General features: G+C 37.0%; 2 protein-coding genes across 3 annotated transcripts in view; one reads left to right on the plus strand and one right to left on the minus strand.

The window, feature by feature from the left end:
- LOC136027213 (uncharacterized) overlaps positions 1-14,784 on the plus strand; it is a 64,287-nt gene extending 49,503 nt beyond the window's left edge. Inside the window, exon 4 of one of the 2 annotated variants that reach the window (XR_010617540.1) lies at positions 14,366-14,784. The gene's annotated coding sequence lies outside the window, so the exon portion shown is untranslated. The remainder of the gene's footprint in view (positions 1-14,365) is intronic. The other variant, XR_010617541.1, reaches the window with a different exon arrangement.
- LOC136027217 (INO80 complex subunit C-like) overlaps positions 1-23,528 on the minus strand; it is a 24,872-nt gene continuing 1,344 nt past the window's right edge. Inside the window, exons 2-3 of the mRNA XM_065704254.1 lie at positions 10,837-10,991; positions 1-188 (exon numbers count right to left, since the gene is read on the minus strand). Of these exons, the coding sequence (XP_065560326.1) occupies positions 69-188; positions 10,837-10,986 (270 nt within the window). The 5' untranslated portion in view covers positions 10,987-10,991 and the 3' untranslated portion in view covers positions 1-68. The remainder of the gene's footprint in view (positions 189-10,836; positions 10,992-23,528) is intronic.

Here is a 23,528-nt window from a genome sequence, read left to right on the forward strand (position 1 = left end):
TAAGAGAAATTCTTGTATTTTAACGTTAATGGGTCACGACAAAAATATACGGATTTGAATTATCAGTTCTAGGAGTTACTACTTTTGCGCAGTGCTAGGTATCCACTCACTATGTCACTTGGCAAAGCTTGAATTGTTGAATATTCTTCAGGTGTTGAATAACGAAGCTTCGTAGTTGGATCTGTATACTGAAAAGAAAGGAATTTTTATGATTTCTAAGCCAGACTGCAAATTAAATATAAGTTGTGGGACATAGGCAGAACTCAGGATATGGGATCATTCATCCCAGATTTTTCAAAAAATTAGGAAAGGCTCGGTACAGCTGAAGCTGACCCAGCATTACATCAATAGGGTCTCGCAAATAAATATACTCTGCGGAACATGGTCAAAGGAGAGGACCAAATATTTAAGTTATATTTTAAGAAAATTAAAGAAAAATATTATGTTAAAGAAAAATAAACTTTTCGTAGAAAAAGAGCATGAAGAAGTAATGCCACAGGAATTGGTGTGCGGTGACCACCAAGCATTTCGGAACTGGGCTCTTTTGGAGCTGATAAGACTACGAGGTGGTAAGAGAATTTAGATTAAGTAGCCCAATTCTTTATTACGAAAATGAACTAGATTTATGAGATTAGTTTTCACCATCGATTAAATACCCAATTCGTCCGCCCATCAAAGCTTAAAAATGGAATGTCTCAAGAAAAAATTAGTTATAAGCTCCTTAAAACAGTCGAAGTACGTTGTGTTCTTAAAACCAACTATTTTTCTATTTCCTAGCACATTTTGAATGTTGTTAGTGCTAAAATGAACCATAAGTATAAGCTAATGCTTTAGTACTTTGCCCCAAAACCTAGTGTCATTGTTTCAATGAAATGAATGAAAAAAAGTCGAATTAGCAAAAGTATGTAGCCGCTTGTCCTCAATGATGAACATGCTTTACAGTTCTTTCTTACGGGTCACTTTTGATGAAACCCGAATAAAAATTTTAACACATTGATAATTTTTAGAACATTGGTAATTTTTGAAGCAATCAATTGAGCTCATTGAAGCAATGTTTTCAACTGACAAATCACAATTAAATGACAGTTCTTTTTCTATACATCTGAAAAGATCCTGTTTAAAAAATAATCCCGTTAAAAAAAAAAGTGCAGAAAGTGGGAAAAAAAATTACTGCACATCAGACCAATAAAACTAGATTGATCGTTTAAATGTAATGTTACTAATTCCTGGAAGTCCCAGCAATTTTGATTCTCAGTGTTATAATGATATAACAGAAATTGTTCAAAACATATTCTATTTTCAGTAAAGGACAAATCAGGCTCTACTTTTAGAGGGTCTAGAACGGGCGGTTTTCTTTTTTAAGGTTTCCTACAAAAGTTTGCCCATTATGATTTTTAACATAAAACTTGTCTGTGAATAATACGCAATTTTTCTTGAATTTGGGCCTTTTTCCCATTGGCATCTGAATGTCACTGAGATTTATCAGCCAAAATTTTTATTCCTACATAAGCTTGCCCACCATGATTTCTAATATAGAACTTACCTGTGAATATTAGGTAATTTGCTTGATTTTGGGATATTGTCCCTTGTGCATCTGAACATATTTATAATTTAATACCAAAGATTTTCCCTAAATCCCAGTTCGTCTTTAAATTATGCTTCCTTTCTTCAAATATGTGTCTATCTCAGGTGCTTTTAATAGTTGTTTAGACTTAGGAATAAGGAGGTAGGAAAGAGTTCAGTCTCGTATCATTAATAAGTTCAGATTACCACAGCGTGAACAGGTGTTGTTTTCGCGCACACGGAATTTTATGACTGTTTATGGTACAATGACTACTTGCGACTACTATTACTACTACAAGTACAATTACTGCTATTACTACTATTATTACTACTACTGCCATTAGCACTACCAGGGGTGAACCTATGGGGTTTTTTTTGGGGGGGGGAGGTGTTATGTAAAGAATTTGCCAACGAAATCCTCCAGATACCGGAGAAATGTTGACACAAAAAACGTTAAGACGCTAAAGACGCCCGAAGTTCCAAGGCGTCAGCACTGCGTGCCGACGCCTTGAAACTTTGGGGACACCACTAGCTGCACCCCTGACTACTACTATAACTACTACTGCTACTATTTCTGCTACTAGTAGTAGTGTACTACTACCACTACTACGAATACTGCGACTACTACTGCTACTACTAAAACATCAACTAATACTTGTGAACTAAATCAAAAGATTTTAAGTGCGTCCAGGTTGTCAAAAGAGCTTATATTCTGTTTTCAGAAATGGGTAAGGTTATTTAGTTGAAAATTCCAGTTAATGTTTAGGGGATGTTGTAATAAATAAAAAAACTGTATGTGCATCCAGGTTCTAAAAAGTGTGTATCTGGAATATCCAGGAACTACTAAGGGTATTAAGTTGAAACTTTCAGTGACCTCTAAAGGGGACGTTTCACTTAATAAAAAGATATTAGGTGCATCCAGGTTGTCAATAGAGTGTTTCTGGGCGCATCTATATTTATTTCAGGAGTGATTACGAGCGTTAATTTGAAAATTTCGGGAAAATCTAACGGGGATGTTACACTGAATCAAAAGCAACCATACATATCCAGGTTGTCAAAACGGCAAACCTACAATACCTCAAGAACAGTTAAGGGCATTAAGTTGAAACTTTCATTCAGGACTGGCTAAAACTATTAAAATGAAACTTTCAGGAAGTCGATCCAGATGCTGAATTAAAACAAAGACATCATATGCATCCAGTCTGTCAAAGGGGCGTAACTGCAATATATTAGGAGCGACTAACAGTATTAAGTTGAAACTTCTAATGAAAATGGGATGTTGAATGAAATCATCTTGGTTGTAAAAGTTTTATGTGCAACATATCAGGAAGGGTGAGGGTATCAACTCAAAATTCTCACAAAATATTGAGGGGGAGTTGAGATAGAACAAAAGACACTGCGGGCATCCAGTTTGTCAATAGAGTGTGTATGAAATATCACAAAAACGGCTAGGGCACTAACTTTGTAATATCAGGGAATGTCGAGAGGGATGTTGGAGTCAATTAAAAGGAATTATGTGCATCCAGGTTGTCAGAATGAAATTTTTCCAATACCACACCAAGCAAACATTCAAGTCAAAGTCACAAATAAAAGAGTATAACGACTCAGAAATGAAGATAGCTGAATGATACCTCTGCTATATATTTATTCTTTTTTTTTGTATATATGTAGTCTATGAGCCTTCTCTCCAGGAGTATTGTTTCGGACATATTATGCAGAAATTACTACTGAGTCAAAATCCTAGTTGAAGAACCGTTCCAAACATTTATTTTAAACTGAACGAAATGTATACAATAATGTATTGAACACAGTCAAATCCAAAGCTCAGATCACATTATACAACTTAGGAACCTGAAGTAGAATCCAATACTTTAATTTTAAATCCAAAAGCCTGAAGAACTGGAGAAATATTCATAATATTAACCGATAATAACACTTTTGTAATCAAAATGAACGACAATCCATTTTGAAGAAACTCTCTTTTTTCATAGTAAAGTAAAGAGCCAAATTAAAACTTAATACGAGCACAATTAATTTTCTACAATAATTCAATCTTCAAATGACCAGAAATTGCTGCGGGTCAATAATTAAAACTTAAGACGAGTCTAAATCATAAAACTCAAAGCCAAAAATATTTTAAACTTATTTTTTCATAATTACGAAAACGAAAAATAAAAAAATCACTGTTATAAATAAAATAAACCACAGGTATTTTTTTCGTTAATTTTCTGGAGAATTATAGAAGACTGTTAAAAATAAAAATAGTTTCCAATATAACGCAAATGATTTAGGAGAATTTAGAAGGTTTAGAGTATCCAAACCCCTATTTGTAGTAATTTCTATTTCGTATCAAGTTTGAATTGAGTATTAATTTTAATTTTCACTCTTTTTAGGGTTTAATTATCCAACAGTATCTGTTATCTTCATATTTGATGTGATTGCAGTTCAGGAGGGGGGTAAGGGAGTTTGACCCCAAAGAATGTTTCTTTGACTCGTAAAAAAGAATAACATAAATAAATATAAACAAATTTTTGATCTCCCCGAAAAAAATCCTTTTATAACCCCCTTTCCCCTCAAAAAAAAAAAATCCTGGATACGATCCTGATTGTTGCTATAATTTCTGTTCGTTTTAGGTTTTATCTATTTTTTGAAAGTAACTTCTGGTCGTTTAAAGGTCGAATTAAATAATAAAAAAAACGCAAGTTTTTAAAACTGAAAGTAAGGAACCACATTACAATTTACAACGAATGGAAATTAGTCCGTACATGAAGGGGACTGTTTCTTCCTCACTTCAGCTCGTTAAACTAAAGTTTTTTAGTGCTTTATAAAAGTATCATATTCCAATTCAACCGCCATTGGGTTTCAGCAGTTCTCTTTAAAGAATTGGTACAAAAAGTTAAACTTTACCACAAAGAGGGAGGGGATCAGGATCTATTGACGAAGAAGTAGCGAGGTAAATCCGTCTAAACAAAATTTACTCTGAATGTATACACGTTGAAGCAGTTATGTAAATAAAAAGACATAGTGTGCTCAGTTTATCAAAATAACGCATCTGCATTATCCGGGGGATGGCACGAGGAAGTTGAGTTAAAACTTCAAAAAAGTATCAGGAGAGGGCATAAGGGGACTTAAAGTCCGTCGGGGGAGGAGGTGGAATAGACCCGAAAAATCCTGTCTCCAATCAGCATAATATTTCTTTTCGCTATGAGCCCCAGTGGAACTTCATTATACTAGTCAAGTAGCAAGGTCAAATTGAAAGACTCTAAATAGAACCAAGTTATCAGAATGTTGTATTTGTGATATTGTGAAATTTATGGTTTGGGAATGAATGACAGGTACAAACAAGTTTTTTCTACCAATGATTCGATCACCAAAAAAATTGGGCTAAAGAAATAAAAAATTTGTTTCTGAATAAATTAAAACTTACAATGGATAAGTAGTTGGGTCAGGGCACCCCAATACACAGAGAAAAGGCTTGAACAAAAAAAAATTACTCCAGCCAAAATTAACCAAAATCAACCCTCCAAACTTCTGTTTCTGATTGGCCAAGACTTTTCCCGGACCGAAAGGAGCTAGTGGTTTCGATCATACCAGATCAAAAGACTGAAATACAAAGGAAACCAGAAAACGGTGCCATAATTTTGTGTCTTCACTCGGCTTGAAAGTTACATCCACATGCCCCAGGTTCGAATGAAATCATTGTAAAAAATGACATTGGCTGCATTGATTCGTGACGCTAACTTACAGAGCATGTAAACAGGAGTAGGTAACCCTCATTACGTTTTGGAAATAAATTGCTTTTAGTTGGACTGTCAAAAACATAAAACTGAATTAAGCGGTTAAAGAGAACTTTCAAAATTAACCCGAGAAATTTATGCTTAAGCCTTCTTAAAAATACTAAGACTCCTATATACTTTCATCTTAATCAGATCAATATGACGTTTTAATCGTAACGTATCATAAGGACTCTCAAGAATCAAATATAGCAAGAACAGCTAACGTTTGAGAAAGAATATTATGGAATTCTTCCATGGGATCTAAAACTAACAAAATTGCACTGTAGACTGATTTCATCTTCGTTTTTTGGAGGACAGACTATCCAAACGAATACTAGTGCAGGTGAAATTCCTCCCTCCTCTTGCCGACAAGTATGAAGGCTGGTAGTAGGATTAGAAACTAGCCATAGATAACGTGACGTTGAGCGGGCATTAAAATTATTTATAAGTGCTACCTAATTTTGCCTATCAACAATCATGTGCATTTAAACTCTTCGGGGGTTACGAGAGAGGGAGGTATAGGGTGGTGAATTTTGTGGGTCAGTATTTGTCAGTTTGGAAAAATGAAGTGGATAGCTTCAAGGTTAAGTTTGAGCGCTAACCTTATCGAATCCACCGATTTAAGCTTTAAATTAGAGTCAAAAGTTCTATTAATCTGGGTTACATCCATTTAATGGTTACATCCGACAAAATGCGCAACTACGGGTATGTATCCCGAAAATCCAAGGGTGTAGGCAAAACTTACGATATTTTCAAACTTATTTGCTATGTTCGAGTTCTACTTGATACCGTTTGGGCCCTATTTCTCTCAAGGCTGTTGTTTCACAGCAAAAAAAAGACAGAAAGACAGATCAATAGCTACACGTCTCGGGAAACATAGGAATTTGTTTCAACGATAACGGGCTGAAATACCCTTAGGTTTTTTTTTACATACTAAATTTGATAGTGTAGCTTTCATCAAGATTACCGCCATTTCTGTGTCTAGGAAGTGTTTTCACCCTTTTCTAAACCTTGACAAATGTCTTTATGCTAATAACTTTCGATAGCTAACCTTAAACTTGACTAGTTTACATGTTTCGGGTAGAACGACAAATATAAGCCATACAAATCATAAAAGCGAATTAGAAGCAGACCCAAAACAAACCCACATACCGTTAGTTACGAACATCTTATGCAATTTAACAGGAGAGCATAACACACAATTTATGTTAGCTGTTGCTGTGGCTCTTCGCGCCACACCAACACCTAGTTGGTGGGGGCGCTTCGCGCCCCCCAGCCCCCCGCGCTCGTCGTTACACGCCGTATTGGTTACGCGCCATTGTAGTGGTGTAATAGATTGTCAGGTTTACTGACTCTTGAACATACAACATATAATTGTCCATGGGAAAAACAATCCGTATTCAGATCTATACTGCATTTTTCTAATGATTGCCCTTGAGCTTTGTTGATGGTGATTGCTAATCGAATATTCCCTGTGTTCCTGTAGTCATTTATATATCCTCCTGTGCCCCCCGGCGTCCCCGTTGTAGTTGTGTCCCTGTGTCCCGGTCGTCATTTATATTCCCTGTGTCCCGGTCGTCATTTGTGTCCTGGTGTCCTGGTCTATAATTTCTCTTTGAGTGTCCCGGTCCTCATTTGTATTCCCTGTGTTCCGGTCGTCATTTATATTCCCTGTGTCCTGGTCGTCATTTGTGTCCCGGTGTCCCGGTCTGTAATTTCCCTTTGAGTGTCTCGGTCGTCACTTATATTCCCTGTGTCCTGGTCCTCATTTGTGTCCCGTTGTCCCGGTCTGTATCGTCATCTTATAATGACGTCATATACAAAGTCTTACATACTTATAATAACGTCATACGCAAACCCTCTTTTTACAAAAAAAAACATACAAAAAACAAACATGCATACAACTTATTTTTATATATATAGATTAACATCTTATGCATAACACATCTTTGTAATTTATTGGGAGAGTATGGTACAAGCAAGTCTTGTTATCAATAGAGGACCGTAAAAAGTCCAGTCGGAGTAAGAAATGGTAGTGCTGTGTTGGGAAGGACCATAGTTGGAACTCTGGTAAGTTCCTTTACAAACCTAGTTTGTCAAAAGACCAACATCTATTCTTAAGAATATTATTCTGCTTTTCTTTGTTTTAATAAAACCCCAGTTGTACTTGCTAAGGTAAAAACTAATTACCCATTCTTTTCTCTGTGGAAAGTTAGACGTCCGCGATCACCTGGATTGACCACGAATAATATCAGTATTTTATAGTCCTTGTTGTATGCAATGGCTAAGCTCATGGTGAAGCGCTGAGAGTATAACGGGAAGGGAAATCGGGAGTGTAGTTTAACTGCCCTCCGAGTCTGTCAAGTGATATTAGCCACTCCAGGCATATGTTACCACCCTTTATCCTGCAAAACCAGCTGCCAAACCGTATTTAAGAAATAAATACAAAACTCAGATTTTTGATTCTCTCTTTTCATTTGTGTAAGCTACTGTGGTTTTATTGGCTGAACACAGCCGGGCATACATGCCTTTGCTATCCTAAGCAAAGCTGTCTAATCCCAGATAAACAGCTTTTATTTCTAAAACATTGATGTCAAATCCTATTTTTCTGAGGACCATTTACCTGTGGCCGTTTTCATGGGATATTCATCCACAAATTCCCAACCAAGTTTTGATGCATCACCCACAGCCTAGTTTTGATGCATCATCACACAAAAATTTTTGTCAACTAATCTAGGCTCGATTGCTTTAGAAGAATGATTGAGAATATCCAACGACTATTGCAGTTCCGAACTTACATCAGATGTTAAGGTTAGCTTGGCCGCAAAATTGCCCTGTGTGTGTTTTAGTCCTTGAGCGATGAACGGCTCCGCTTTCCGGTTAAAGGGCCTAATTTCTGCGATAGTTTGGCCTTGGAGGCTCGTTCTGCTAGTCTCGATAACTATAGACCCACCTACCCTTGCACGTTTTTGGTCATCCAAATGATTCTACCAAATCCACGACAGATTTGGCTTTGGATGGTGTTTTGGCAACATCCATGCCAAAAAGAAACCCCGTCACTTTGATTTCAGGGGCGCATAAAGCAGATGCTACCATGGGATCTGGGCTCTTTTCGAATATCATCGAATGAGGTCTTTTTAGACTGAGATCGGGATCGGTGAGTGTATCTGAGATCATAATGTGATCTGTGTCTGTTAGGCTTTTGACAACCTTTTCTTTGATATCACGGTTTTCAAACTAAAGAATCGCATTTGTTGCCTCTAAAACATAAAAGGTTAAGTGAGCAATAGTCCGTTGCACTTGAAGTACCTTAGCATCCCTCTTTTTAGCGCATGATGAGAGACAAGCCCAAATTTTACTGTTAACCTTGGGAACAAAGATTTTATCGGTATTCGCAGGCCTAGAGAAGCGCTCAAATAAATTCTTCAGCTTCCCTATTTCCAGAGGTTCGGCAGTAGCTCTGTTTGTAAATTTTCAAAGTTTTTGATGTATCATGGGACCTTCCTTAGTACCAGAACGATCTTCAGAAACCTTTTTAAACAGAGCGTCATTTGACGTGCTTTATTTTCCCCTTTTGCCTTTGTGCTTTTCGGAGAAGCCTTCCGTTTTCTGTCATTTCTTTGGTCATGGATTTCTAATGGGACACGCAGAGCCAGTCTCAGAGGTTCTAGAACCTATTTGTGGTCTCTGAGAGCTAGATTTTGCGTTCCTAGAACTAATTTTAGGGCTCCGAGAGCCATATTGACCACAAGTTCGAAACTCAAGGTTCCGAGAGCAATTATTTGTTCTTCGATCGCTATCCACTGTTGGGAAGGTTGAAAGAAGAACACCTAGAGTTTCGGCCAATTCTTGAATCGTAGTCAATTCTGGACTAAGAAGCTTTGGAAAGAAATTCAAAACATTTTAAATTTTTCTTTCCGGCAGGAAAATACGCATTGATTGCGAATCTGACAGAAAACCCAGAAATTATATTTGTTGACTTGAATTTTCCAATTGAATGACAAACCTTCAAATCTGACAGTGATTCCACTGTTTCATGAATGTTGTTTTGACATTCTGAAAATAACCTTCCCAGAAAGGCTAAATCATCCTAATAAACAACAGACGAATACCATTTAGGGAGAAAACTGGTTTCATGTGCCTTGTAAGGACCCTTGTAGCCCCTGATTTGGCATTAAAAATTAGCAGCAATCTCAAATAAAACTACATTTTATTATCAAGATCAACAAGACATGAATAGTAAAATCGACAAGGTCAACAGGGGTCACATAATAATATTTTTTTCCTTAGGACAACCACAGACTGAAAGTTTCCATTTTAAAATGGCGGTATTTAACGTTTTTGTTTAACTATTCAAAATTCAGAGTAAATTGAGAAGAATCATTTTTTCAACGGGACCGTAAAAATGGGAGAACTACAAAGCATTTCGTTTTATTTTTCTGAACTCAGAACTTCAACAATAGCATCTTTATGCAATAAAATATCAACCTATTTTCTGATAACGTGTAATTCTTCAAAAGTAGGCTAAAATTTATTCTTTGTTTTCAAAGCTTTCAATGATGTTTTCTTAAATTATTTGCAATCCTGTATAAACTCTTTAACTGTTATTACGAATTTCTAGAAACTCTGGAGTTTGAGCCTTTCTTGAGGGTCCAGGCCCTGCCTGAATGAGCGCGGTATTGCATTCTACCCTTCTCACCATCATAATCGTCATCCATGAAATTGTCCAACAAGCCAATCACGATCTTATTATAACATATTAGAAAAAACGTATATACTTATACTGTGCATCACAATTACTCATCAGATAGTTTAGTCTTAATCCAAGCAAAAGCGAACATCAACTGATATTATTCATGGTCAATCCAAGTGATCGCGGATGTCTATCTCAGTTTAACTCGAAAGCGTAGCTAAGGTGCTCCACTCTGGAGTAGAATTCTATACAAATTTGCAAATACACAAAGGTTGCTAATGTTCCTAAGTCTAGATTCGTACTCTGTTCCCGAATAAATTAGGCAGCACGCAACCACATTACCTAGTTAAGGAAAGAAACAGCGCTATTTGGGAACAGCGTAGCCATATCACCAGTCTACATACTGTTACCAGCGATACTTCACGAAGTGTTACCAAACACAATCTTAAATATATCCGTAGTAACTCCAAATGAAGTTAAGATTGTAGACCATCTCCCCCTATGTTGATCCATTAAACATCCCCGGCTCTCTAAGACATTATAATTTACGGCCTAAATGCACTTCCTTGGAAGTTTTACTCCATCTACCACAAAAGATAATCTAATTGCCCCTAAGCTTCAAGCCTTTAGGCCCTTTGTATATCACCAGACTTTACAAGGTTAGAAATGACAGTGTAAGTGCCTAAGAAATATAAGCTAACATGAACACATAATCTACGGCTTAGGCATGCCATATTTTATATTTTTCAAAATAGCACAGTTTTAAAAACAATTTAAGTTTATTATGGACATACTTGTATTTACCTTCGCTTCAAGTCCAGAAATGTCACTATATCGTTTGACTGGCATATGAGAAGGCGGAGATTCAAGAGCAAGGTATTCCCTATTCCCTGGTGCCATTTTATCTGCGAGCATGTATTTTAGTGGTTTAACGGTTCGTTTCTGGTTTGACATTTTTCCTGGAAAATCAAACATTAGATGTAACGTTAGTTAATCTTTTGTTAGCAATGAATTTACAACTTTCTATTGCATGAGGATAAAGCTACCCAATTTGAAGAATGGTTAATCCTGAGAAAGGACACAGGATATTTCTTTCAGCTTTGATCTAAAGTTAAAAAACCAACAAAATATTTAAATCAGAAAAAAAAGTTCAATCTAAGAGTTGACACTTTTATTTGTCATCAACAGCTTTTTTAATGCTAGGCTCATAGGTTGTAGCGGCCATTTGAACGGAATTGTCAAAATGTTTGCCAGTCAACCGGCTCCTTTACTAGTTTCTTATGGATTTTCGTTAGAAAATGATATCTCAGGCCGATATGTTGAGCTGAATATAGCCTTCACACATAAACCAACCTGAAATGAAATTAGATTTTTTTGCTCAGGAAAAAAGGCCAAATATTTTCACTGCTTAAAGTGAGTGCTTCAAATCAAAAGTCACTTTTAAAATCAAGCAGCTCCATCTCCACTGCAGCGCTGTCTTCTTAAAAAAAATGTAGAGAATTCTGTAGTATTACAGTGATAGGATGTAACTGTTTTTGAAGTCTTAAAAGAGTTGATTGAATTTATTTTTCAAGTTTGAGGAAATTGAACTATCTTCTTCTTTGTTATAAGGAGGCTGTGAAGCCAGGGTTGTCACTAAGGGGAGGAGGAAGGGGGAATCCCCCCTAGAGGTTCTCAGAAAGGACTTTTTCAAGGCGAAGCCCGCCAAAACTTGCCATGTTTTGGCGCAAAGTGGAGCTTCTGGAAGGGTTGTCGTCGGGCAAAGCTCGACAAAACTTACTATTTCCTGTGCACGAAGTCGACAGAAACCCATTGTTCCCTCAAAAAAACGACTAGTCGAGCAGTGTCCTAAAAAACTAGGTATTTTGTCCGTCTAATATATCGTCATAAAATACTTCCATTGGGGGAAAAACAACAAAATTTACTGCTTCAACTGAACAAAGTCAACAGATAACAATTCTACCCCTAGAAAATACTTGTTGAGCCAAGCCCTACAAAACTTGGTATGTTGTCGGTCCAATCTAATGTCTTTAAAGAATTCCGTCAGGCCAAGGACTACGAAATTTACTGCTTCATCTGCGCGAAGTAGACACAATATTTGGTCGGTCCATGACTATGTCATAAAAGACTTCCGTCAGGCAAAAACGACAAAAATGACTGCTCCATCTGCGCAAAGTTGACGGAAAGCAATTGGCCGCCTAGAAAACGACTAGTCGGGAAGACTCTTGTAAAATTTCATATTTTTCAACGTGTCGGTTAGCCAGGACAATTCCATCGGCTCTGCTGAGAAAAATCCTGCTGGGACCTGTCGTTTCCTTCCAAAATATAAGAAACAGCTGATATGTTTTGCTAATACTCGATCCCATGGAATTGCAAAGTTATACTAAGCTTATTTAGAACTAGACCTAGTGATAGAATATAACTGTTTTTAAAGTCTTAAAAGGGTTGATTGAATTTATTTTTCAAGTTTGAAGAAATTTAAATATCTTTTTTTTGTTAAAAGGAGGCTGTGAAGGCAGGGTCATCACTAAGGGGAGGAGGAAAGGGGAATCCCCCTTGAGGTTCTCAGAAAGGACTTTTGCCAGGCGAAGCCCTCCAAAAGTCGCAATGTTTTGGCGCAAAGTGGAGCTTCTGGAAGAGTTTTCGTCGGGCGAAGCTCGACGAAACTTAATATTTCATGTGTGCGAAGTCGACAGAGACCCATTGGTCCCTCAAAAAAAAAAACGACTAGTCGAGCAGAGTCCTAAAAAACTTGGTATTTTTTCCGTCTAATGTATCGTCATAAAATACTTCCATTGGGGGAAGAACAACAAAATTTACTGCTTCATCTGAACAAAGTCAACAGGTAACAATGCTACCCCTAGAAAATACTTGTTGAGCCAAGTCCTACAAAACTTGGTATGTTGTCGGTCCAATCTAATGTCATTAAAGACTTCCGTCAGGCAAGGGACTACGAAATTTGCTGCTTCATCTGCGCGAAGTCGATACAGTATTTTGTCGGTCCATGACTATGTCATAAAAGACTTCCGTCGGGCAAAGACGACGAAACTGACTGCTCCATCTGCGCAAAGTTGACAGAAAGCGATTGGCTACCTAGAAAACGACTAGTCGGGAAGAACCTTGTAAAATTTCATATTTTTCAACGTGTCGGTTAGCCGGGACAATTCCATCGGCTCTGCTGTGAAAAAAATCCTGCTGAGACCTGTCGTTTCCTTCCAAAATATAGGAAACAGCTGATATATTTTGATAATACACGATCCCATGGAATTGCAAGATTATACTAGGCTTATTTAGAACTAGACCTCTTTCTCTTATTCTCAAAAGCCCAAAAACAAATTGTAAAACCGAGGGTACGAAGAATTAAAACTGCAAGGGAAAAAACACCTTTTATTTCCAAATCCGACAATTTTGCTGCGTTACGACATTGTACTTAGTTTAAGACTTTATTTAATAAAAGAAAAAAAAAAAGGCAAGAAGCCCAACAACGAGACCGGTTTGTCAAGAGTAAGGAAAGTTTACAGGGAATCCAAGTTTCTCAGTAATCTAGGAATTGCAATTTGAATTAGTACGATCCTGCGTTTGAACCTAAAAAGACACTTGGAGCATTACTTTATTTATTTAGATCACCAGCATATGAAAATGTTTGCAAAATAAAGGAAAAGATCCAGAACTAGAGTAAAGCTTGTGTGCGAAGTTTTTTTTTTTTTTTTTTTTTTTTTTTTTTTTTTTTTTTTTTTTTTTTTTTTTTTTTTTTTTTAAAGAAAGAAAGATGAAAGATATTATGAATTTGACTCTTATTATCGAGCTACCCACATTCAAATACATTATATTGAAGAACTAAAAACCGGTACCAAAGTGAAGATTAGGCCAAAGATTGTGCAAAAGACCACTCTACTTGATATTCCAAAATGGTTACGGCCAGGAATCTCGAAGAAAAGTGTAGAAAGCTCTGTCACAAGCGACCTTTATCTCGAGCAGCAAGACATATACAAAATATATACAAATAAATATATACAAAAAATATATAAAAATAGCGGTATTATTATGCAGTGGATATCTACAAGTTTAAGCTTGCTCGCTACTTTTGGGGTTCTTACTCTTTTTTCTTTCGGGATATGCTTTTGAATGGAACTGAACCGAACTGAATAAATCGTACCCAATTACCAGCCAGAAGCAAAGAAGAATAATTTTGAAATTCCCTTGCAAGTTTAATAGGCTATGGCCAGTTTTCCTTATAAAAGTTTTTGAAGTTGTTTCGAGCTTTTCATTTTTTGTTGAATGAATGAAATAAATACAGACAAACAACTGTGGTGAAATCGAATTATTATTTCAGACGTCTCTCGAGAAAGTTCGCCCTGGTCCATCTTTGAAAAATATCGGAGTTTGAACAGAAGAAAATTCGGCTGAAAAAATCGAAATTATTTATCATTTCAGGTCTGACACTGTGGAATCTGGTGAAAGAATAAAAACATTGGAAGAAGTTCGCTGTTCAGAAATTGATCACGAAGAAACCGTAAGAATCAGAAACATATTTGCTCTTTATTCTTTCATTATTGACTGTACCAAGGTAGAAAAAAAACTGACACTTGAAGTTAGGTTGGATTCCGTCACTAACGAATTAGACGCTGCAGTATAAGCGCTAGACATAGGGTGATCAATAAGCGAACATGGAACTAGGCTTATTAGTGAGTCAGAGAAATTCGTTCCTCAGTAATATACAGTTATATACATTATATACATGTTGCTTGATGTTACCACCACTCTGGGTAAAAAAAGAGCTGGCATTTCGTGGGAAGAAACATGACGAAAAAATCACGTTGAGCAAGCCAATCTCCTTTCGAGACGTAACATCAAAATGGGCCATTGAATGGAAAACCAGAACAAGCCAAATATCACCAGCTATCTGTCGAGTAGTAGCCAAAATAAATTAACGGTGATTGTTGGAAGAGAGCTAGTTAAAAAAAATCGTAGCAGAAGTTAATGAGGCTGACTTCTTTGGCGAATTTGCAGACAAAACCACCGCTGTCAGCCATGGAAGAGTGTTTGGCTGTTGGTTTCCGGTACACTGATAGAGAGGGAGCCGCTAAAGAGCGTTTACTCGTCATTATAGATTCTGAGTCAAAGAAAGGAGTCGATACAGTAGAAGAAATCCTACGAGTTTTGCGGAAGGCTCCTATCAATAAAAAAAAAACTGACATTCCAGTGCCACAATTGTGCAAGTAACATGAGAGGTCGTTTCTAGGGAAGACAAGCTTACGTTTCCAAGAAATTAGGAAGAAATACTCAATACCCAAGATGCCTAGCCAACAGAGGGAACATTATCTTTTATTTTGCAAAGATTTACAAAAGCGCTGGAAGTATCACTGAGTTTGCTGAGTTGTTCTCTCTAGCGAAAAAGAACAGACGAGTGTTGCCTTTAGTTTACAGAGCAGTCACTTTTGCAAAAACTATTTGCAGTGACATTTACCACGGTTGAACCATTATTTAGCAAGATGAAAATAGTAAAGGACAGACTGAGGTCAACTATGGGAAACGATCGACTTGACCATCTCATGATCACTATGTCAGAAAAAGAACTAATGGAAAAAATTGACCTCAACCTACTTATAGAAAAATTGAAAGTTGAAAAGTCGCACAGCTTTAAAATTTAGAGCTAAAGTTATTTAAAGTTATTTTTTTGTCTTGATTTTGCTTTTATACTCTCTGGGTTTTTCTCTACAACAGATGAGAATTTTCCACAACTATTAGACAATATTTCAACACATAAAAAACGAAGTAAAACTTGTTGGCTGTCTTCGGCACCTAACAGAATTCGTCGGCACATTTAGGACTTCCGCCCCCCCAAGGGCAAAAGGCTAGTGAAGCCTCTTTGTGAAGGTCCTTGCTTGTCAAGGATCTGTGTGAAGCAATCAAAGTGTTTCGCCCTGTACAGGATTTTGTACTAACCCAATGGAAGATTTTCCCCTACAGCTCCAGTTTCTTCGTGAATGATACCGCATCGGAAACGGTTCCACCGATATCTTTATCTTTGCCTTGAATCTACACGTTAAGGGAATTTAGCTTTTGGCTATGTCTCTAAGAGAAGCAAAGTCTCGAAGCCAAACTGGATCATGTAGTTCAGGAAATGATTCAACTCGTTCTTTCAACGAGGCTACCAATCAGGAAGTAATTCTTTGAAACATTGCAAAACCCTCCCTTTGCTAAGCCAACAAACTTCTGTATGAAGTGTTAGACCATACTGGTATTGTAACTCTTCAGTCTGGAGTCCTGGTCAAACATATCTGAAGTGCACAAGCTCTTATTTTATTTACGACTTTGGTGACTGTTTTCATCACGTTGCTCACACTCAAAAACTTACCATATCATGACTGCTATTTTACTAAGTAACGGCAAGACTTAAATTTTGGAAACCTGGTGTTTTTACGACAAAATGCAATGAATCCTTTCTCGCCACCTACCATTGCGGGAGCTCCATCGGTTGCCAAACCTACCAAATTTTGTACAGGAATATTTCCGGAGTCGATGATCTTCCTAAAAGCACTATATATGTCCCGTCTTGAAGTAAGTCCTAGAATTGGTCAATCTTTTACTAGCTCTTCTTTTATTTGAAAATCATCGTAACCGTTCTTACAAAAATGGCCAACTGAGCTGTATCAACAACATTCGTTGATTCATCAAGTCGCATGGATAACTGCAGCGATCAAGTCATTTGTGAAACTACATGAGAACTTATTGAGTCAACCCTTCTCATGACTGCATTTCCAGACAGTTGTGCAGACCGAATAGCAGATATTATCTCACCTTTGTTTTCAAAATTTTCAAATACATATTTGCAGCTTCTTAAAAATACCACTTTGATTAATTCACGATCTTCGTAAGGTATTGACTTTCAGCAGTTATATTTGGAACACAAAAATATGCCTCAGTCGCTGCTTTGTCGCTGTCTAATTTTCTGAGAAAAAGAGACTGTTGAGCATTGAATTGGAATTTTTGGGCATAGACGTTCAACGTTTCCTATTTTCCCAATTGATGCACTCGCATTACAAAGTAAGCACACTCATATATCTTTTATCTGGGTAAAAGCAATCAGTTTCACATTCAACATGAAAATGATAAGCATTTTCGTTTGTTGCTGAAACCAGGGGCGTCCATTTTATTGAGAATAATGGTAAATAAGCAGAATTTGGTCCTCTAAAAATAGATTAGAATATAAAATTAGGTAGGCCCACCATTAAAATGGAGGACCACGGTTGTCATCCTGTGGTTAATGGAATATTTGCGGCTAGTCAATCATCTACAATACAAACTTCAGTCCGATGCTGTAAGCTCTTATATAGTAATATGGTATAAAATATAGAGTTTTGTATTTATTGCAAGAAGAAAATCCACGGATGCGCACTATTTTTTTTTTTTTCTTTGTTCTTCCCAGGGGTGATTGTACCAGACCACTAGTCCTGTAAAATCAGGATAGAGCTCATTAGAACGGAAACTAAAAGTTCTAGAGCACTTTTTGAGTCACTAAAAACATGGGGAGGGCTACTAATTCACGAATGCGTATTTATTTTCTTTGTTCTTCCCAGTGGTGATCGTATCAAATCACTAGTCCTATAAAATCAGGATAGGGCTCATTTGAACGGAAACTAAAAGTTCTAGAGCACTTTTTAAGTCACCAAAAACATGGGGAGGGTAACTAATTTTGAGGAGACATTTTACACTCGGGGAATTTGTCAGAATTCCTGTACGTAATTCGTTTTATTTGTCCTACTTTATCGTTAGCGACTCCATTTTACATATGGAGATTCTCTGGTGGAAATTCCCAGGGACATTTTCAGCGGAGTTGGAATTGTTTAAAGAATCTTACTGTGTTCGGGGGGGATTTTCCATGGGAGACATTCTCCATTGGAGAAATTTCCACAGGAGAAATTACCCATGGGGAAATTTTCAGCAGGGGCAACTTTTCAATGGGGGAGGGCTATTTCCGGAGGAAATTTCACACGAAGGGGCATTTACGGCCTGATTTGAAAAAAATCGGAAATAAAAGGCTTTTTCAAATGAAAGTGTGCTAAGAAGAATTTTTCAGGTAGAATAATCCGCAAAAAATTTTCCACGGCTAATTTTTAGCGCGAATGGAATTATCTGGGAGAAATTTTCATGGTGGGGGAGGAAATTTTCCATGGAGAGGAGCTGTATTTCCCAGCATTATTTAAAAAACGATAAGAAATTAAATTATAAAAAAATCAAGTTTTTCCAACTGAAAGTAAGCAGCAACATTAAAACTTAAAGCGAATAGAAATCATTACGTATGAGAGGGGGTTGCCCCTCCTTAATACATTGCTCTTTATGCTAAAGTTTGACTTTCTATCCCAATTCTATAAAAACGTTTTTGTAAATACTAAAAAACTTTGGCATAAAGAACAAGGTATTGAGGAGGGGGAAACCTCCATTATATAAATAATGATTCCTGTTCGTTTCAAGTTGGAAAGTTGTTCCTCACTTTCAGTTGAAATATATATTTGTTTTAATCTAATTTCGTAAAGGTTTGGCTTTTTTTGCCAGCTTAACCACTAACATTAAAGTGCCTATCCTCTTTCCACTTCTCTCAACTCTCGCGCCGAGTGCAAGAGACTAAATCTCGCAGTTGAACTACGCGCTATTCAAACAGACCCGTGCATCGCGTCATTCAGTCAGTGGTGGATCCAGGTGAGGATGATGGATTTGGGGTTGGGACCGCTTGCTCTGGTCAGAGATAGGATGAAAGTTATTTCTTTAAATTGATTTTTAATAGTTGAGTAATTGGTAAGTTTTTAATTGTTAAGACTGTTTCTTTTTGCAAACAAGTTTGAAACAAAGTTTCAGTTACTCTGTGGTCTCTATTAGATTTTACTGATGACGGATACTGCCTAAAAGTATATAATCAAATTTAGATTTCTCAAGGGAATCTGGCGGTATTACCACAAAAGCCAACTGGGAGGCGAAAATATTCATTTCCTAACAACAAGGAGGGGGAATTTAAAATCAAAACTTCTTTAAGCTATCGAAATGATATTTCAGGATTGTGCTGTCACAACGAGGTGGAAAAATTTTAATATTTAAACTACTTTTTACAGTCAAAAATTAGTTTTTGAATTTTTTTATGGCACAGAGGTGAAAAAATTGATATCTTTACTTTTTTTTGGCTGTCATAAAATTTGGATTTGCTTTCTTTGCGAAGCGGGGTGGTTTTTAGAACATTGTTGTTTTTTAGAGGATTTTTATAACAGACATTTAATGTATGACTTTGACTTTTATTAACATAATAAACAAAAATATAAGTTATTATAGATATAAATCACTACGCTAGGGAAAAATTTAGACTTTGCTAATGCTCAGCAATTAACTATATAAACATTCCTAAGGGCATCCTAAACTAATAATAATAATGATAAAAAACTACACAAATATTCCTAGAAGCATCCTAGACTAATTAAAATAATAATAATAATCAAAAAAGAAATAAAAACAATCACCTTCTTTTAAACACCCCGAGGGTAACAATCACAATCAAAATACAACTCCATCCACCCCACCCCTTCAACCCGCTCCTTCTTTCAGCCCTACAGCCAACTCACCCCCTAAAAAGCCCCCTTAGCCCCCCGCTAAGAAAATCCTGGATCTGCCCCTGCATTCAATTGTATGCGATTCGAAAACGGCAACGCAGCAAACCAAAACGCACAACCCCTTAAATCACCATAGTCGAAACCTTATACAGGAATATTACAGGCCCTCCTATCCTCTGGAAAAAGAAAAAAAAACACCTTTTAATATTGGCAATACTGATATATCCTCTTTTTTTCTGTTGTTTTATTTTTCTCGCTACTATCGGGACACTGGAACATCATTGAGGGCTCGTAGTTTAAGGCGCATTTAAAAACTAATTCTTATATCTTAAATTTTTTTTTAAATTAATTTAAAAAACTTTTTCGACAAGACAAGTTTTTCAAAGAAAAGTAAAGAGCTCTGTTAAGCCAAGAATGAGCCAAAATAAACTCAAATAATCTTCCAAGCGTAAAACTACCACAAATCACTATCAATAATTAAATAAAATTCAAAACGAATAGAATTACGATAAATAGCCAGTCAAAATCAAAAGGAGCAAAAATTAACATGAGTATGGCTGATAAACCCTGTGCCTTCTCAGGACCAGAACAAAATTTGCGCTTTACTGAAAAACAAAGAAAAAAAAAAACAAAACAAAAATAACAGACAAATGACCGTGGATTTTCAGTTTAATTGACATATAATGACATTAAATAAAGTATATGTAGTATATATATATATTAAATAAATGTAATGACATAATTAAAAGGGTTATTGCCGAATCACCCTTTCTATATATATACCTTACATGCCCCCAGGTCATAACTCACAACCTTTGCCCTGAGGGCTGTTGGGGGGCATCTTCAAAGACACAATTTACGAATCTTTCAACTACGTTGAACAAAATGGCTAACTCAAAATTTTGATTGAATATGTTTAGGAAAATGGTGGGCGTGGGAGGTGGGGGCTCAGTTGCTGTCCTATTACTTTCGACTATTAAAACGGCACTAACCCTTTTAATTCCCAATCGATTGAGCCCCTTTTGAAGTTTATACTACAAGTCCTTTGATACGAAGTGCCCTGGTCTGAAAAAAAAACGAACAAACCAAATAAATAAATAACATATTGTGCCCATATCGCTCTTTACTTAGGATTGACTAAAAAACGTCATAAACTGCCATATGGCACCTTTAAAGCACAATTTGGGATAGATTTCTGGAATGAAAAGGCTGGGCCAGACACATGGAGATCATAGAGAGCTAATTTTGGGCTCATCTCTAAGATAATTTTTATATTAGATCGCTTTTTTTTATAAATTTTACTTAACAAATCGATCAGAAAGTATCATATGGCACCCAAGAAGCAAACTTTGGATTGTTTTTCCATTTTTTCAATGAAAACAACAAAAAAGGTCTTGTCTAACGACGCGGACAAATTCCCCCTGGAAGATTCTCCCCACCCTTGCGGAAATTCTCCTCCACGGTAGATCCCTCCCTGGGAATTTTCCACACATTTCAAATAGCTGTCCTATTTTTAATTCAAAGTATTCGAAAATAAAGTTAGAAAAATTATCTTACTCATCAGCAATTGTTTGATAAAGAATATCTAGAATAACTGAACAATTCTTGGCAAAATTGCGGCACAAATTATGGATCAATTAAAACTGGCCAGGGATACAGATCAGAAGAGGGATACTGACGTCTTGAGATCGAAATTACCTTCCCCCTGTGTCATTGGTAAAAAAAAAACTAAATCTAGATAATTTACATAAAAGTTTTTTTCTTGTATGGAGGGTATACGCTTCCGGAGAAAAGAGGGTACACTGAATATCATTTTTACGTCTAAAATTCTCTTCTCCAAGCAAAGCTTGGTTCTCAAGTCCTGCATGTCACGAGAAGTCAGCCTGGTCTTATAAAAAGAAGCAATTCTAAATTTATCGGTAAGTATATGAAACCAAAATTTTAGAATAGGAAGTTATCAGCGCCTATTAGCGGTTCCAATTACAAATAAAGGAATTCGTTGGAATAGTGTTGGAATTTTGATTAAACACTGGAAGTAATTTTCAAAACAATTAAATGATTCCTAGAGCAGCCCACCTCATCATCCCTACAGACTTTGGTGATCAATTTACAACCAATATGACCTATCTAGTTATAGAACAAATAATATTATAACAAGAGCTAAGAGCTCATATGGCACATGTGACGAGGTCGGAAGAGCCAAGAGCTCATATGGCATGAGCTCTAGCAAAATTATAAGAATCAATAGATCGATTTAAAAAGAAAATCAGAGTCTTAATGCCGGTCTGGATTTAAAATAAGAGCTGAGACACGATGTCCTTCTAAATATCAAAATTCATTAAGATCAGATCACCCACTCGTAAGTTAAAAATACATCATTTTTTCTAATTTTTCTTCTCCCTTCAGCCCCCCAGATGGTCAAATCGGGGAAAACGAATTTATCAAGTCAATTTGTGCAGGTCCTTGACACGCCTACCAATTTTCATCGTCCTAGCACGTCCAGAAGCACTAAACTCACCAAAGCACTGGACCCCCCCTAGAACTCCCCCAAAGAGAGCGGAACCAGTCTGGTTACGTCAATCACGTATCTACGACATTTGCTTATTCTACCCACTAAGTTTCATCCCGATCTCTCCACTCTAAGCGTTTTCCAAGATTTACGGTTTCCCCCTCCAGCTCCCCCCAATGTCACCAGATCTGGTGGAATTTAAAATAAGAGCTCTGAGACATGAGTTCCTTCTAAATATCAAATTTAATTAATATTCGGTCACCCATTCTTAAGTAACAAGTACCTTAATTTTTCTGAATTAGTAAGCCCCCAACTCCCACAAAGGGAGCAGATTCAGTCCGGTTATGCCAATCACGAATCTAGGACTTGTGCTTATTCTTCCGACCCGGTTTCGTCCCGATCTCTCCGCTCTAAGCGTTTTCCGAGATTTCCCGTTTCCCCACGTAATTCCCCCAATATCAACGGATATGGTCGGGATTTAAAATAAGAGCTCTGAGACACAAGGTCCTTCTAAATATCAAATTTCATTAAGATCCGATCATCCATTCGTAAGTTAAAAGTACCTCGTTTATTTAAATTTTTCCTCTACCTCCGGCCTCCAGATGGTCAAATCGAGGAAACGACTGTTATCAAGTCAATTTTCGCAGGTCCCTGACATGCCTACCAATTTTCATCGTTCTAGCACGTCCAGAAGCACCAAACTCACCAAAGCACTGGAAATCCCCCCAACACCCCCAAAGAAAGCGGATCCAGTCTAATTATGTCAATCACGTATCTAGAACTTATTTTAATCCTTCCCATCAAGTTCAATACCGATCTCTCCACTCTAAGCGTTTTCCAAGATTTCGGGTTTCCAAGATTTCTGTTCCCCCCCCCCTCCAGCCCCCTATGTCCCTGGATCCAATTCGAATTGAAAATGAAGCATCTGAGACATAAGATCTTTCTATATATCAAACTTTATTAAGATCCGATCACCCCTTCGTAAGATAAGGATTCCTCAATTTCCACGTTTTCCAAGATTTTCGGTTTTCCCCTTCAACTCCCCCCAATGTCACCAGATCTAGCCCGAATTTAAAACAAGAGCTCTGAAGCACAAGATCCTTCTAAATATCAAATTTCATTAAGATCTGATCACCCGTTCGTAAGTTACAAATGCTTCATTTTTTCAAATCTTTCCGAATTCCCCCCCCGCACAACTCCCCCAAGGAAGGTGGATCGGGTCCAGTTATGTCAATCACGTATCTTGGACTTGTGCTTATTCTTTCCACCAAGTTTCATCCTGATCTCTCCACTCTAAGTGTTTTCCAAGATTTCCAGTTCCCCCCCACCCAACTCGCGTCAATGACACTGGATCTGGTCGGGATTTAAAATGAGAGATCTGAGTTGCAAGG

This window comes from Artemia franciscana, chromosome 5 (assembly GCF_032884065.1).
Source record: "Artemia franciscana chromosome 5, ASM3288406v1, whole genome shotgun sequence".
In the NCBI taxonomy this organism is placed as follows: domain Eukaryota; kingdom Metazoa; phylum Arthropoda; class Branchiopoda; order Anostraca; family Artemiidae; genus Artemia; species Artemia franciscana.